Source organism: Colletes gigas, unplaced genomic scaffold, assembly GCF_013123115.1.
Source record: "Colletes gigas isolate AHSC1104 unplaced genomic scaffold, ASM1312311v1 Colletes_gigas_Sc00009, whole genome shotgun sequence".
Classification (NCBI taxonomy): Eukaryota; Metazoa; Arthropoda; class Insecta; order Hymenoptera; family Colletidae; genus Colletes; species Colletes gigas.
The window spans coordinates 4,286,544-4,304,480 of NW_025106638.1; the positions used below are offsets into that span (position 1 = coordinate 4,286,544).

General features: G+C 34.0%; 2 protein-coding genes across 2 annotated transcripts; both read left to right on the top strand.

Moving 5' to 3' along the window:
• The first annotated feature begins 3,868 nt into the window (after positions 1-3,868).
• On the top strand, positions 3,869-6,316 carry LOC122397381 (homocysteine-responsive endoplasmic reticulum-resident ubiquitin-like domain member 2 protein). The gene is made up of 4 exons (XM_043396512.1): positions 3,869-4,332; positions 4,724-5,109; positions 5,496-5,849; positions 5,932-6,316. The coding sequence occupies exons 1-4, from the start codon at positions 4,192-4,194 to the stop codon at positions 6,167-6,169; spliced, it is 1,119 nt and encodes a 372-aa protein (XP_043252447.1). The 5' UTR covers positions 3,869-4,191; the 3' UTR covers positions 6,170-6,316.
• A 1,741-nt stretch (positions 6,317-8,057) lies between these two features.
• On the top strand, positions 8,058-14,264 carry LOC122397431. The gene is made up of 9 exons (XM_043396584.1): positions 8,058-8,297; positions 8,579-8,621; positions 9,055-9,185; positions 9,283-9,447; positions 9,497-13,285; positions 13,377-13,540; positions 13,642-13,846; positions 13,915-14,041; positions 14,116-14,264. Coding segments are annotated over exons 1-9 (4,755 nt in total). The 5' UTR covers positions 8,058-8,295; the 3' UTR covers positions 14,245-14,264.
• Positions 14,265-17,937: the final 3,673 nt, after the last annotated feature.

The following is a 17,937-nucleotide window of genomic DNA, read 5'->3' on the forward strand; positions in this document are numbered from 1 at the left end:
CAAAACCAAGATAATTAGAACTTGAAATGATCACCTAAATTATGCATTTCTATGTGGCGTACTCACTATAGTTAACCAGAAAGGCAAAAGTGCAATGAAAATAGTCAAATAGAAAAACTAAATTCTCGAATAGTAAACGGTTGCACGAAACTAACAGAGTTATAATTACAAGAAACTAGAATCGTAATGTGTCTTTTCAAAAATTATTTGAAAGTAAAGTAAATACGTATGAATTTTGAAAAGCACTTTTTAAGTGTTCCTTCTGAAGTAGTTCAACAGGATAGATGAGAAAAGTTGCCTGCATTCCAAAGAAAACCGATTACCACAGAAGTATCGATAATATTTGTAAAGAGAGCTTATAAAACCTGTTGTTTTTAATTTAAGGAAAAATTGCTGAAATATTATAATGTTAGTATGATATTAATTATTTAAATAAAATTATTATTGGATCCGAACGATTATTTCTTTTGCATATATCGTAACAATTACTCACCAATCGCAGTACAGACGCCCAAGATTCTTGTCAGCGTTGTCAGATGAGTGTCTGTCCTCCTAACGTAGGTGGACATGCCGTCAGAATCCGAAGACACGTTAAAATCCTTCACATGTGTCACCATGTGACGATCGATAAATTTACTAGTTTATCGTGAAACGAAAACACTCACGGTTAAACAAACAATAATATAGAAACGATTGGCAGCAAACGAACAACACGTTTAGTATTCGCGTAACGCGTAAACTTTAGTGAGTCCAACAACATCCACCCCGTTTCGATGGCTGCGCGCAACTGAGAGCGTTAATCCTTTAGGGGGAACCTTTCGCTGTACCCGCGTCGAGGTTTACGCATGCGCAGTTTCCGTTATTGTCCAAATTCCTGCTTCTTTCGAACAATTTTCTGTAATTTCGTACAATAGGATGATTTCAATTGGTAAAATGAAAAGATAGGTAAAAATGTTATCTAGATAAAAATTTCAAATAACAAATGATAGATACATAGCTCACCCGTTTCATGTTCAATAAAAATTAGAATGAAAATTATAGACTCGAATATTCACACGAATAAATATAGTCTGACGGCCTCGCCTACCATTTAAAACTACAAAAAAGTAATTATTATCTAAAATACTGAAATTTAAACGAAAAATACCTTCTACCTTTTACCATTTCATAATTTCATATTAATTTTATTATTTTATATGAATAAACTATATATATCAATTTTGTAAAGTGGAACTCGAAAGTTTCCGAAATCCTCGAAAATATCGAAAATCTCATTTCGAGGATCCAACATATTATCGAAAATTCCGACAGTCTAGAGAACCCGAATCGTCCTGCACATCTTTAATAATAGCACTGTATCAGACAATTATCGTGGAAGTATCAATAAAATTAAAAAAATATTCATTATACAAATTATAAGAAGGTTACTGGATAAAAGTTTCTCTTCACTGGTGTTACAGATACTAGCATTTCCCTGAAAATATTCACATTATGAACAATTCCTGAGACAAATAATTATAACTCGATTTTATTTAAAGATAACTATAAAAAGAGTTTAGAAGTTATTTGCCCACATTAATATAGAAAATACCGCGTTTCATAAATATTTTCGATTTTTTTGCAATTTATATATTTTTCATACACTTGAATTAGAATATTAGAATTGTTTGTTGATAATCCTATTCATATATTTATTTTGTATATCTGACAATTTGAAAAAAAATGTTAATTAATAATTTAATTCAAGACGTGTACATATTGTATAAATGTCTTATTGTTCAATTTATATTAAGAAAAACATAATTAAGGGCAAGGTATTCTTAATAAATAAGATAGAGTTGTCCAAGTACTTAAAATTCATACCTAGACAACGCTTATTTTTTCAAATCAAGTAAAGTATTTAATTATCCAAGTAGTTTGAATATTTTATCAAACTTGAGAAAATTCAATCTGTTCAAATGTTCGAAGAATCCAAAAAGAGCCAAAAAATGATTGCTTTACAAGAAAAACAGTTGCAGAATCTCACCCAGCCCAATAAATACGATGCTCTAAACATAATAAATGACACGAAAAAAAAAACTTCGAATCCTAAAGTAATAAATAATATAATAAATAAACACCTTGTTGCAATTTTATAAGGCACAAGCATGATTGTTCGAAAATATAATGTTGAAAGTTTTCCAATCTTCCTTGAAAAATATATGAAGATTGTACATTAAAGTGTAGCTTGCACGTAAATATTTGAATTTCCAAATCCACGTGTTACCTTGAATTCGAGCAGATTCGCTCCGATCTTTTAACTTTTGCCTATGATTTTAAATTCATATGATGAACAATAAATCCTCTGTCACAAGGTTCGTTAAATTTTTCCAGTACATGTTGTATAATACATGTGTATTTAGTTGTATTTGTTCTATTTTTCTTTATATGTATTCTAATCGATCGCCGAACCATTTTCGAACTAATTATGTGTGAGCAGCGAGAAAGGATTAATGGCTGTGGCGACACCTTCCGTACTCGCCACCAGAGAGATCGCTCTCTCACAAGCGTTCTTTTCAAATTGTAGTTGCAACGCAATTTCCATGAATATAAAAACTGTGGCTCTCTTCGTTGGTGGAATTAATCCACGAGCACACATATATATTTCGTGATCGTTCGGTGTGGAGAGTTTATGTATTTTTAACAATAAACTTTACTCAACAATGGATAACAATGGATAATAATAATCTTTGAATCTTAGCACGAGCAGTTGCAAGCGAATCTGAACGGGGGTGGAAGTTTTGTTTGTCTATCTTCCGTTCTATGCTTTTCGCCATCAAGAGTGGAAACCTTTTTCCTGGCGCTTGCAGCGCCGCCTGACGTTCCTAGGCGCCAACATTTCGAATGGAATGTGAGCCGCCACAAAACTACATGAATTGCGATGCCGGTGTTACGTCCCGAGATAGCGGTTTAGGGAGAAAGGACGGTGGGTTGGTGCCCGTGGAGCGCTGAACCGCTCTGCTCGGCGAGGCGCGCAAAAATCAAACTACTATTGATTGCTCGAAAAAGATTGGTAAAAGTTTATTCGTCTTAAGCTTGATTTTAGATACAATTCTGTTGACTCTCAAAATCGATCTGTCGCTCCGCGGAAATCTTCTCGTCGTCCTCGGTGTTCATCCCTTCTCCGGAATATTCCTTGATCCTCCCTCTGGATTGTCCTGGTCCAATCGGGGTTCGTGCCTTGCTCCCTCCATCCGGATCGTCTTCGATCGATGATCCACCCCCGAGCCGAGTGGAGGTGGAGGTTTCGCGGCCATGTTGGAGCGGCGCGCGTGAGAGAGAGCGTGGGAGTCGAGAGAGAAAATGAGGCTAGCGGCCTAAACAACCCTTAAGAAAATTGATGACCCTTGTGAAAGTAAACGAAACTCGAAGCGAAGTGTCGCGAGGCCCTGCTGCGTGTCAAGACCATTGAAACTCTTATCGGAAATAGCTAATCGGTCACGGTCCGTAATAACTAAACAATAAACTAAAGGAACGATGGAACCTCGAAATCGACGCGGCCTTTAGAAAATAAACTAAGTATCTGAAAAGAAGTGCCTTCCTTTCTCTCTACCTTCCCCAGCTTGATCGCCCACGTTGAAAAATATACAATCGTATTGTTTATTACAATACGCTGGTCCGTTTGAAATTCGTTCTTAACTAAAACGCAGTTACATGACTCTGCACTCGACGGTGAATAATCGGGTTACAATTAATTCCCGTTGTGGCGCTATGTGCATTAAACCTACGTTCACGTGATAACGTAACACCGGCATAAGTATAGGAATAAACTAAAGAAGCATACTTGAAGATAGGGTTTTATCGAACCATAAATAAATCGTAATCTACGGCCAATGATAAGTGGCCAAATATGTGATTCCACTTAGTACGCAACAAAAATATATCAACGATTAAATGTCTGTTCAGGACGTGAGCTTCACGTTTCATAGACGTGGTGTACTAGCGATGAGTATACGTGGCCGATCTCCAAATAAATAATATACGGAAGAGTTTGTGAAACTCGACAACTTGATAGAATAAATAAGCAAACGCATCGTTGAACCTTGGGCCACAGAAATATTAACTTGCCTCGGTAACATTGTTAATTATCATTGTCAGTATAATTGACAGAAGAAGACAGCTGATCAAGTGGAACGCAGTAACAAAAGTTTCATGATAATGGAAGAGGCTGTCGTCAAATTGATAATAAGAGCGCCAAATCAGCAAATTAAAGATCAAATTGTAAAATGTGATAGCGGATGGACCATCGGTCGATTAAAGGAATATCTGTCCGAAGTTTATCCTAGTAAACCAGTGAGTAATCGTTGCTTTTATTTGTGAGCTCAATCGTACGTAATTTTATGATAGCTGTAGTCTGTTCATTCACGGCGATAGCAAAGTGCGTTATTGCTATTGCCGATTAAAAGAAACATAAAATCGCAAACTTTTGATATTATCAAACAAAAATATTTTCTATTATCAAATTGTTCATAAATTGATTTTAATAATTGCAATCTAATCATTGCTAATCGTACGTAACTCGTTTTTTTTTTATTAACTTGTAGTCATATAAGATTATGCTCTTAGTCTGTACGGATTACATTCACTTACATACTATTTATTCACGAAATTATAAGATAATAATAAATTTGCGAATAATGTTTAGAAATTACACAAATTATTTTTGATTATTGTATGCATTTAGGAACGATCTAGTCAAAGTCTTATATATTTGGGACATCTGTTAAATGATTCGACATGTTTGAAAGATGTTTTGAGACGATATGGCAGGCAGGAAGACCAACCGTATACAGTCCATTTAGTTTGCGCTATGCCAAAAACAACTACAAATAAAGTGACACCTGAACAAGATACAGAACATACGGATCATCCGAGAGTTACATTGGCGCAAATAAGATTGATAATTGCAAACGGTACACAAAATCAAGGTCAGGATGTTAATAATGTTGTTGTGCAACAGTCTCCTACACAGTTATACTCTATGCAACAATATTTTGATCCACGGAATAGTCAGCAAATGGCTTGGATGCAACAGGCATATACGCACTATTTCACACAGTATATGCAACTGTAAGTGATATTTTCATCATTACTTTGGTGATGTTACCGAAAAGGTACTTTCTCGTGGATTTGAACAGGCTTAAAATATGTTTCTTTTGCTTTACCAACTGGCAGTTGCGGAATTAAGAATCCACTGACCGAGCTTCAAAGCAATACTGCATGTATATCTGTATGACAGTCACTGATGTAAACTAAAAACTTTTATATTTTTCATTGTATATTATAAATGGGTTGGCAAAATTTTCTTGATGAAAGTATGTCAAAATACGACCTTATGTTCTCTTATTCAAAAAATTGCGTACTGACCTTCGGTTAAAGAAAATTAGCGGTCCTACTTTTCAGTCGTTAAATGAGGAATTGCTATACATATAATATGACACTATGTTTTGTTACAGTATGGCAGCACAAGGAATTCAAGTGCAAACTAGCATTCCATATGTTCAGCAGATGAATGTCAATACAAATGATAGTGTTCAAAATCCACATATAACTAATACAAATAATAATAATAATAACAATAATAATAATAATAATAATAATATAGGTGATGAGCAGCAACAACCTGCTGCTCAAGATGCCGATATTAATGGTGGAAATAATGGTGCTGTAGAAGATGGTGCATTTAATAGAGATTGGCTAGAATTCTTTTATATACTATCCAGAATTATTGTTCTCTTTAGTATAGTATATTTTTATTCGTCTCTGCTAAGATTTCTAATTGTTATATTTCTTGGATTTGTAATGTACCTGTAAGTTCATACACATATACATTTTATCAATGAAGTACGATTATAATATAAAAAAAAATCTAATACATCAAATGCTTTATAGATACCAGAATGGTTTCTTCCAAGGTCATCCTATTCCATTGTTTGATAACGAACGAGTAGACCGGGTAGATAATAATAATCAAGTATGGCAAAATGAAGCTATGGGTCCTCAGCCTGTGCCACAGCAACAAAATGGTCAAGTAGCAGCTGTAGAGAGACCTGGTGCATTCGGTTATGCTTGGATACTCTTTAGATCATTTTTTGCTTCTCTTATTCCAGATCAACCAAATGTTATCTAATTTTATCGAGTGTCAGTTCTTTGCACTCAATTTTGTTGTAAATTTTCTTCCTTGTTAAAAAAGTTCTCAAAGCCTGACACTAAACCCGTCGAGATAGTCTCTTTTAGTACATAAATTGATTAAACATTAAGAAAAAGATTTATATTGTTCGAGATTTTAAAGATAACTTTTGCAAAACATCATTTTGTAAAAATTTTTTGAACTTTCAAGCATATGGATCTTGTATACAATAATATATATATATATATATATATATATATATAATATAGGTATATATTTATTACACATTAAATATATGCGTAAAGTAAATGACGTTTTTATAAATATTTCCATTGGTATTTGTAAATTTTTGTATATTACTTTCTTCATTACTTGAGACTACCTCAGGGTTCATACATACAATACACTTGCAATCAATAATTATTCTATAGAAGGTGGTTTTAGCTTCAATTTTACAGGAGATTGATAAAAATCATCCCAAAGTATTTAGGATTCGTTAATAATAAACTTTCTGTTTTTGTAGTTATGTAAAGGTATAAGAAAAATATATACTATGTATATAAATCAAGTTATTGTAGAGCTTTTAAGATACTGATAAATATAAAAACTGGGAAGGATGATAGCAATGCATCATGTAATGTTTATTTTAATGATTCTTAGTGCAGGTGAATTTTCAAACGCACCTTGTACAATGTACTACAAATTCAAGCCTTGCTTGAATATGTATTTCGTGGATAAAATAATATATTAACTAAAATCTTCTTAAATTATAGAATTTCTGTAATTTCTTAAACAGTGGTAAAAGTGTTGTTATCGCGTTGCAAGCCAAGCTAATAATGTTTCACTTTCCATTTAGGCGATGTGCGAATATAGAAAATGTCTATTTTAATTTTTATTTAAAACGTTTCAATAAAATCCATTCAAAAAATATAAACATATTTTTTTCTTTTCTTTTCTTTAATATTATTGGTATCCAGGAATCGGCGCCGCCTAAAAGGAAAGTTTAATGCCGGTCCTTAGGAACCAGCATAGCGTTTAACGTATTAATAAATCGTATACAACAGAGATCGGCGAACTTTTTCTAAGAAGGGTTAGATTACAAACATTGTAGACTGCAGGCAAGAGATAAAATCAAGTATAGTATATACTTATATGTGGGTGTATAAAACAAAACTTACACAATTATTTTATTAACGAAGTACAAAATATATTATAATTTATATTAGTAATTAATACCAATATAATTTTTAAGAAATTAGTGCGAAGACTGGAATTTTTTCGTATACAACATGACTACAGTAGAACCCTAGAATCCGCGGGAGATCGGTTCCAAACTTTCCCGCGGATAATAGCGAACGCTTCATACACTGTACATACATATGTATGTATATACAATTTATTTACAGAGAGTCTCATTAAAGTTGAAATTATACAAAATCTTGTAGATATGTGATTTAAAAAAGAAAAAGCTGGCAAATGTGAATATTTATTTATCTTTATTATCTGTTCATCAGTTTTTTATTAAATGAATCGATAAATGTTTAGAAGCTTCATTTTTTACATGAAATAAAGTATCTTTCAGGAGAAAATGACGTCGTCATTTTAATAGAAAAACAAACACATTTTGTGCTGCGTTGCGTAATGTTAATAACTTTGAAACTAAATGATGGAATACATCGGACGATAAATATTTTCGATAAGAATTCTTTACTAAGGAGTAACCTTTACTAAAAAAATACAACGTTGCATGTCACGATATGGCAACGTTGCGCTCAGTTGTGCAGCCGCAGCCGCTCATGGCGCTCATGCTCATGTGCGTCCGGCCTCAGACTCTGATGATCAGAATTCAACTTGAAATAATTCTATCTTAAATACTTGTACTGAACTCAGTTTATTCAATATTGTAAAAAAATTATAATTTCACACTTGAAGGATGGTAAAGACCTATAAAGAAATTGACGAAATAATCGGTAGAGATTTTAGTACCGTAAGAAACATTAAAAAACCGCGGCGCGGTATGCTGTCTGGTATCATTTGAAAGTATTAATATTGTTAGCAGTCGTTGGCCGCGAGACAACGCCTTCAGTGGTTTGAATTTAAGTTGAATTAAGTTCAGATATAATGAAATGTAAGTATCGTTTTCGTTTGTTTTCTCATTCACTCCGATTATTGTTGTATTATAAACAGTGAGCGTTGAAAAATATTAGGAACATAATTTAAAATCATTAAATGTTTAACTTTGAATAATATTTGTATTCTTTAGTTATTTAGAGTATCATATCAGTATTGTCTAGAGTTTATAACTTATTTATAAGTATTCAATGTGAACTTTTTACTGATCTTATCAATGGGGGTAATTTTTTCAGAAATCTTTTTATAATTTTAAGTATTTTGTTCTGTATTGCGTAGGGTTCCCTCCAGACGTAGTAGAAACAGCTCAAGACGGTCTTCTGTAAGTATATTACTATTAAAAAAATTACAACATTGATTATATTAACCTTTCGCATATGATACATTTTAAATTTTATTTCAATTTAACCATTTCTGTGATCGCACTGCTGACACTTTGTGTTGATAAATGCTAATGTAGTGCTCCGATAGCTTCAATTGACAGTGCATTTAGATTCTATTTGCAGCTAAGTTTTTGTTATAAATTATTTAAATTCATGCTTGTCAAAACATAACAGATAATAGAATCTTTATGACATTTTGGACAAATTAAATTTGACTTAATACCATTAGCGCTGTTGGTTTGGTATTCTTCAACATGAAACTGAAGAAGTGTTATTATATTATTACTCTTGTTGCTTTATGTGTATTTAACAATAAGCTTTAGTTTTTCTAAACTTTAACTAATGTTACCGTTGCTTTCTCAAAATATGTAGATTCTTAAACCGCCTAAACCACGGCAACCATTGCAAAATTTAAATTTGAATAATTCATCCAGCGACAGTAGTCCTATGTCTACGATAAAGATGAAAAGGCGTGTTAGTTTTGCAGAGAAAAAGCATGTCAAGTAAGTTGGTTGTTCCTTGTATGTGAATTATTTTTTTTTGCTAAACTTTTGACACGAGATTGGGTAATTAATTCATCACATGAAATTCATTCTGTAGAGAATTTTGTAATTCCATGGAGCAAGGGACTATATGGGATAGTACGTATGAGGAACATGATATAAGCAATCTTAAAGTTTCATGCTCTCCTAGCGATGAAAATTATGACATCAAAAGTATATTGAAAGAGAATATTCAAGTTACTAAATTCTATAATAACAATGAGCTTACTTATATTAATTTTGAAATTGTTAGTTGTAGATACTCAAGATAGTGAAATTAGTCAGAAAGATCTGAATGTAGAAAATTGTGATATAAACTCCATAAATATAGTTGAAAGCATAAAATGTAATGATGCGTTATTAACTCGGAAAGAACTTTTAACGAATGCATCCTCAATTACATTTCCTAGTACAGTGAATCAGGAAAATGAATTTATTTTTGCAACTGATGCACAATTAAATAGTAATGACCATATACATAGAAGTGTCATTGTATACAACGACCCGGTGGAAAATGTAGCTAATAAAATTGTCTGTTCTCAGCAATCAAGCAAAAGTAATGTCAGTTTGTACAACACGAATGTTACATGCATTCAGGATATAGATATGAGTTTTACTAAAAATTTTTGTGATACTGTATATACTGAAAGTAATTATATTGAGAATAATGAGTTAAAAAGTACAAATAAAATTACAACATCAATGAATATTTTTGTAAGAGATACTCAGAGTTCTATGAATCTTTTGCAAGAGCAAAATATTGTGGAACATAATACAACGATGAAAAAAGGAATAGATCAAAGTATATCGATGAGAACAAATATAGCAGGATCAACTATGCGCAAGCCCATTGTTAATTTTGATATTGCAAAATCAGGCACTGAAACATTCGATGCTTCGATGGAAATAACTGCCGCAATAGTACCAACTATGAAAATAGAGGATACTACTTATTATGACACATCAATGGATATTACTGAACCCATATATGAGAGTGAATTATCTGATAGATTATTGCCACGAAAAGTACTGCAATGTAAACATAATAATACATGTGTAGATGAAATGACTATAGAGATGACCGAGGCAGTGCCAGTCAATGTATATTCTGTAAATCCTGATAACAGCATAATATATACAGATACAGAGATGGAATTTACTAAAGCTTTAACATCATTAATTAAAGTACCTTCTGATAATTTGAACTATAATAAATCTTCTTACGCTCGGAATTCTCATGATTCAATGTCGAATAATTATAGAAGCGATGATATAAATTTAGTATCAGATAGAACTAGAATTTTTCATAATACGTCGATGACAACTACAGCCGTTGTGTCACCATTGAGTATGGCAGATGCGTCTGAAAAAGAAATCCTAGATTGTAAGTCAAATTTAAATAATCAAGAGTTTGATAGACCTGATGATATAAATTTAGTATCAGATAGAACTAGGATTTTCCATAATACGTCGATGACAACTACAGCCGTTATGTCACCACTGAGTATGGCAGATGCTTCTGAAAAAGAAATGCTAGATTGTGAGTCAAAATTAAATAATCAAGAGTTTGATAGACCTGATGATATAAATTTAGTATCAGATAGAACTAGGATTTTCCATAATACGTCGATGACAACTACAGCCGTTGTGTCACCACTGAGTATGGCAGATGCTTCTGAAAAAGAAATGCTAGATTGTGAGTCAAAATTAAATAATCAAGAGTTTGATAGACCTGATGATATAAATTTAGTATCAGACAGAACTAGGATTTTTCATAATACATCGATGACATCTACAGCTGTTGTGTCACCACTGAGTATGGCAGATGCTCGTGAAAAAGAAATGCTAGATTGTGAGTCAAAATTAAATAATCAAGAGTTTGATAGACCTGATGATATAAATTTAGTATCAGATAGAACTAGGATTTTCCATAATACGTCGATGACAACTACAGCTGTTGTGTCACCACTGAGTATGGCAGATGCTTCTGAAAAAGAAATCCTAGATTGTGAGTCAAATTTAAATAATCAAGAGTTTGATAGACCTGATGATATAAATTTAGTATCAGATAGAACTAGGATTTTCCATAATACGTCGATGACAACTACAGCCGTTGTGTCACCACTGAGTATGGCAGATGCTTCTGAAAAAGAAATGCTAGATTGTGAGTCAAAATTAAATAATCAAGAGTTTGATAGACCTGATGATATAAATTTAGTATCAGATAGAACTAGGATTTTCCATAATACGTCGATGACAACTACAGCCGTTGTGTCACCACTGAGTATGGCAGATGCTTCTGAAAAAGAAATCCTAGATTGTAAGTCAAATTTAAATAATCAAGAGTTTGATAGACCTGATGATATAAATTTAGTATCAGACAGAACTAGGATTTTTCATAATACATCGATGACATCTACAGCTGTTGTGTCACCACTGAGTATGGCAGATGCTCGTGAAAAAGAAATGCTAGATTGTGAGTCAAAATTAAATAATCAAGAGTTTAATAGACCTGATGATATAAATTTAGCATCAGACAGAACTAGGATTTTTCATAATGCATCGATGACAACTACAGCTGTTGTGTCACCACTGAGTATGGTAGATGCTTGTGGAAAAGAAATGCTAGATTGTGAGTCAAATTTAAATAGTCAAGGGTTTGATAGAACTGTGTTATACCCAAATATGTCTATGCAAATTACAGAAGCAGTACCATTATTACATAGTAATAATCATGTAGAATATACTGCTGTGAATTCCACTGAAATCGGGCCCTTACCACTGTCTGAAAAAACTGGAAATAAAAGTCTTTGTGACGATTCCTTAAATCAAATTACCATACCTGATAATATCTTAAAAGACATAACTGCTTCAATGTATCCTTCTTCAGTTAATTCAAATGCGTGTTTAAACGAAGAAAGTGGTACAATTCCTAATTCAAGAAATTTGAAAGATAGCCTTGTCAATGAACGTGCTCAGAATGAAGTTCAAAATTCTATAAATATTGGAATTAGCATGACCTTGCATGACTCGATAGAGGAAGGTACTGGTGCTTCAGCTTTAAAAGGAAATAACACAGATACAGCTTCCGCTTCACTTAACATTGTACCGAATGATCCGTTCTGTACTATAACATCAGAGATAAATCAAAACAAATGCATACAACTTGAGCATTTACAAGATACTATATCGCATATTGAAAAGACATGTATAATAAAACCTTTTACTGATCACTCTTTTACAAGCAGTAATAAGGAAAATATTAACGTTTCAGAACTGAACAATGTTGTACAAGATAATGATAAACAATCTTTAGTGAAAGAGAGTTCTACATTTTGTAATGAAAGTTTGGGGGAATTAGAAGCAATTGAACCGCCATCATTTATTTGTTTAGACAATTTGTCAGATGAAAGTGTAACTGTTTCATGTAATCGGGATATTGATACAGAAAGGATCAAGAGATTCATAGTAACCGAACGTACAGACACTAAACATTTTAGATATAGTAATCAGGACTGTATTTCTGTGCAAAATAACCAGGTAAATATATTAGGAGAAAATACAAATGAGTCTGTATTATTTTTGAATGACAAACCGCTCAGTTTCAAACTTGAACATGAAGATCTGTTACAAATTGGTGAGGCCCAAAAGTTGCAATTGTCACATATGACCAATACTGACATAGAGCCCCAACCTGATTGTTCTTTGCCAACAATAACAGACACCGAAAAAATTTGCATATCTAATGTTAAACGGAAAACTCGAGATGTAAATACACAGAACGTTTGCAAAGACAACTCTAATGTAGAAGATCAAAGCATGGAATATTCTTCATTAAATATAAACGATAATTATGAAGGTACTTCTAAAGCTGATATTGAGAATAGTCATCTATGTAATGACAAATTAAAATTGTGCAATGATCAGAATCTATCAAATGCAATGAACACAAAACCGAGGAAAAATTTGGAATCCCATGATTCTTTTGTGGAAAATGATGTATCTATCGAATTAGATGCCTTTTCTTTACTAATAAAGGAATTGAGAGTTTGTGCAAAAAGGTAAACGAAATTAAAGTGTTTAAGTAATACCATGCTCATATCTAGTTTATATTTCGCCTTCATCAAATAATTCTTGTAATACTCTTTTTAGTAACGAAATTATTTGGGACGTATACCACGAAAATATTGAGAAAAAAATGATTATAATTGGTTTTATGTCTTGTTCGTTGTTAGTAATAATATATTCAAATAACGATTGCAATATCACAAATGCTCAGTTTATTAAAAACATTAAAATAATTTCACGACTTGCAGGTGAGTCTAAAGAAGAATTAATGGAGAATTATTGTTTAATGTTAACTGCTATTTTAAAAGAACAGATAATAAAATTTGATTAAAAATAATCTTTTCGCTAGATGATGCAGATGTGTTCATAAGCATAGTCCATAAGTTAGTCCTAGAAAAACTAGATGTCAAGAAATTGATGGATTTTTATAAAAATAATGAGGATATTTTGCCAATGTTAGAGTATATATCAACAGAAGTAAAGTTAGCTATGGACATTATGTTTGAATTGAAATATTTGGACAGCTTAAATTCGATGGAAATAACTCACAATAGGTATAAAACTGCAGACAATTAACTAACTTTCACATTGGTTGCAGCATACATTTCTTTTTTTATTTTAGCATATCTTTCATTTCACACACCATAAAGATGGACGTTATATTGAAGATTACAATAAATATTAAACCGTTCGAGAAGATTGAATTCCAAGACATCTCTGTTGATTGCTTATTAGGTTCAGCGAGGTCAGTTTATAGAAGAATATCTCATAAAAGATACTAAACAATCCTTTAATCGCACTCATCATTATTTTTTCCAGCGAGAAAACTGTTAAACAATTGATAATGAATGTAAAAAGGGACCATAAATTTTTTCGAAGGTGTATAAGTGATGTGAAAGATTACATATACATAATAGAAGAATCTAGTAGTACGAATAAAATTCCACGTTGATATATGTATCTTTCGTCAAGGAGAACGCTGGAATACGTTAATTGCACAATGGAATTTAATGCTAAACGAATGTTTCGATTGTATTGCTTATAATGATATAACAATATTGTAATTTTATATGTCACAACAGTGAAACTGTATAATAAAATATTTTATATTTCTTTTAACAATTGTGTAGAGTAAATAGCAAGTGTTGCATATACAGAGTACCTCCAAACAATGGAAACTAACTAGAATATGCGGAGTTCTTATGTATTTTTCGATTTTAGGCCTTATTTCAAAAATATTTAATAAACATTTATTCGTTAACTCTTTATTTGTAGTTATTTCGATAGTGTTGCGTAAATAATCGTCCTTCGCGGAATTGTAACGTTTAAAGTTGCGCCTGTAGATAGGCAACTTGTGTACAGCTGCGCGCGCATGATAATGATTCTCACTCGGTATGAGAAACTCTGCTTAGTGTCGCATCGACAGCAGCTGTTCGCAGATTGCCGTTCTACAGGCGGAACTTTAAACGTTATTAACTTTTTAACGAAGCCTCGATCAACAAATTGGTATTCTTGGTTTTCGTCATATTTTGGCCTCAAGAATCTCACATGAATTTTACCAGTGTCTTTAATATTTTATCTGTATGAAATAAATCTACGTTTTACACTGTGCAAACAAATACAGTTTAAACTGTGAGAATTTAGGTGTTTTCTTTCAATGAAGTGAATCTCAACAAGAACGAGCTGCGATGTAGTATAGATGGATAACTTAGAGCAACTACCGATCGTGAGTCCACGTTCGATTGATGCAGACATCATCTTCTACTGGTCTTTAAGTTGTTACATAAACTGCGAATTTACGAACTAAATTCCAGGGAAAATTTGTATACAATGAACTCCTCGATCAAACTGTCACGGACCGCCGAGAATCAACTTCCCCTTGGCCTTTCTCACCGAACAAAAATTACTTTTGTTCCAGTCGAAGCGGTTCCTCCAACTTTCGTTCAATAGCACGTGTCGTTATCATATTATAATAATATTCTAATTCTTTTACTGGTTACACAAAAAAATTAAAAATTTTAATGGGAGATTGTAGAGGTAAAAATAAAATGAAAATCAAGAATACCAATTTGTTGATGGAGTCTTCGTTAAAAAGTTATTAACAATTAAATTCAAAAATTTCAAATCGTTCTGGAAAAATTATTTTCGGTCGCTGGGGTCAATTACAATCATTTTTGGTGAATAGACATACCCCCGAAATCCTACCCACTTTCTAGAAAAAAATTTGAGAAGGTGTGAAATTTTTCGAAGGAAAAAAAAAATTTCAAATCGTTCTGGAAAAATTATTTTCGGTTGCGGGGGTCAATTACAATCATTTTTGGTGAGTAGACATACCCCCGAAATCCTGCGCATTTTCGAGAAAAAAAATTCAGTACGGACGGAATTTTAAACGTTAATAACTTTTTAATAAAGTCTCCATCAACAAATTAGTATTCTTGATTTTTGTTTTATTTCGGTCTCTAGAATCCCCCATTAAAATTTTTCCCACTGTATATTTATATATTATACATGTATATTTTTATACATGTAATTCATATAACTATTAAAGCATGTAATCGAAAGTAAATACGTAATAAAAAGTGAACACTATCTAACGAAGCTTATTCTTCAACCGTGTGCATCTTTGAAGAAAGTTTACTCCTCAAAGGGTTAAATGTTATTTAATTTATTAAAGTTATTGTAAAGTCAAATCGTTACCATTGTTATGTACCATCCAATCCTACTTTCCGTTTGATGTGTTATAAACATATGGCTCGTTAAAGAAGTCAAACTTTCTTTTACCGTAGCTACGCCAGTTCTACTCGCGTGGGCGTAAAGGCCCGGTTTTATGCGATTTCGTAACTGCGACAGACCGATTTCCAATATCAAAAAGCGTTTCGTGAAGATCTCGAGGGCATTCAGCGTCTCTCTCCTTCCTTGATCTCTCTCTGCGTTTTTTAAAACACCCTTGTGTACACGAATGAAGCCTACATTCAAATATTGGTTATGAAACAACCAGCGGTTGTGCTATACATATAACGAAGTGTGGGAAACGTACTCTACCTTGGCAATGGGCAATAAATACCATGAAAATAAGAATACTAGTTTCGTAAGTTAGAATCGCACAGGAGTATTTCACAATGAACAATTTGTATAAACTAAATGCCACGTATTTCTAAAGAGCTTTCCTTTATATAATTTTTCAATAGTGATATTAACTAAAAATGAGTAAATTTTCACTATAATGTTAACAAAGTTTGCGTTTATCACTGCTGACTCCAACAATTCTAATACGGTGCAAAACTGATTTCACGAAAAGAATTCGTATTAAGCAAAATAACAATAATAATTCTAATTTAATATCTATCATGGAAAGCCACTGTAATTTTCTTACTTTTTATATTCGAACATTGAATAAAGTGAGCTATGAGTTTTGCTCGATAAGATGACCGAATCGGTGAAAAAATCGTAGCGCACGAACGAGCTGTGACCTGTGTAATGATTTGTTTATCACTTATTTGTTGAATGGAGGATTTTTGTCCACCTAGATCGAGCATTCTGACCACTGCGACGTCGTGGCAGGCTGGTAACCTGTAACGGTGACGTCGGCCCGACGATACCTGCTCCGGGACTATGAGAACGAGGCGGTTAGCAGCGGGAGCAAGAGCGGAAGCGGTTCAAGTGGGCGTAAGGGTCGGGAGAGAGAACGTCGTCCCATGTTCCATACATGGCTATGCTATGTGGAAACTGAGAGACACAGAGAGACGGACGCACCGGCGGAGTCCCCACCGTGTGGACACGGCGGAGGCGACGTTTTCTCGGCACGAGTGCCCACCACATGCCCCGTGCACAGTATCAGCTAGCACGACGTCGTCGTACGGTCGGTCCTTTGCCTCTATGACCAAACACACGACACCGTGATCTCGTGGACGACGTCGGGACGCTGGTTATCCGGTTGTAAACGCGCGCGCGCACGGAAACGGTGGATTCGAACAGACGATGCGCCCGAGAAACGTGTCACTGGCGTGGGTGTTACCGTCCGTCTTCGCTACTTTCGGCCAGAAGGCATAGACGCCCGTCTAAAGGCGTCGGTTTCCAAGATTCAAGCGTCCACGCCTATGGCCGAGTGACAGCTCTCTCGGTTCGGCGAGCGTGCGATTGGTCCGCTCGCGCTTACTCTCGAGCGTTGCCTGCGCGCGATAGTCAACGTGGGTTGGATGCGTGAGTGCCCGTGCCGCGCCTGCGTGAGTGCTACGACGTAACGGCGGCGTGTGCGTGCGCCGAGCGTGAAGAGGAGCCACAGGGGCCACGAAACCAGAGGACACACATCGCTGTAGGTAAGTAAGTACGTGTGTACGCGCCAAGATCCCAGTCTTTCGGATCTCGTTCGGATCTTGGCCTTCTCTAGCCTTTAAGAACCGAGAATAACGCTTTTGGTTGTCCCTAAGGTCTCTCTCCGAATGCTTTTTCTCCGTCCGTGAATATCACCGAAGTTGGTCAGGTTCCTGTATCTCTTTAAGCTTCCAACTGGAACTTTGACAATAAAAACTGTTTCTAATTTTATAACAATTACCACTTCGAATTTAATTCGTGCATTTTTTTAAAGTATACTAGTTAATAGTACGTACAATACGCATGTGGTCGTCGTGATTCTGGTGGGTCATCT

Excerpts from the sequence above, each read along its gene's own strand:
- LOC122397381 (XM_043396512.1), top strand. The coding sequence starts at position 4,192 with ATGATAATGGAAGAGGCTGTCGTCAAATTGATAATAAGAGCGCCAAAT. Across the intron at positions 4,333-4,723 it reads AAGTTTATCCTAGTAAACCA|GAACGATCTAGTCAAAGTCT; the intron begins GTGAGTAATCGT and ends GTATGCATTTAG. Across the intron at positions 5,110-5,495 it reads TTCACACAGTATATGCAACT|TATGGCAGCACAAGGAATTC; the intron begins GTAAGTGATATT and ends GTTTTGTTACAG.
- LOC122397431 (XM_043396584.1), top strand. Across the intron at positions 9,448-9,496 it reads AAATTCTATAATAACAATGA|TGAAATTAGTCAGAAAGATC; the intron begins GCTTACTTATAT and ends TACTCAAGATAG. Across the intron at positions 13,847-13,914 it reads ATGGAAATAACTCACAATAG|CATATCTTTCATTTCACACA; the intron begins GTATAAAACTGC and ends TTTTTATTTTAG.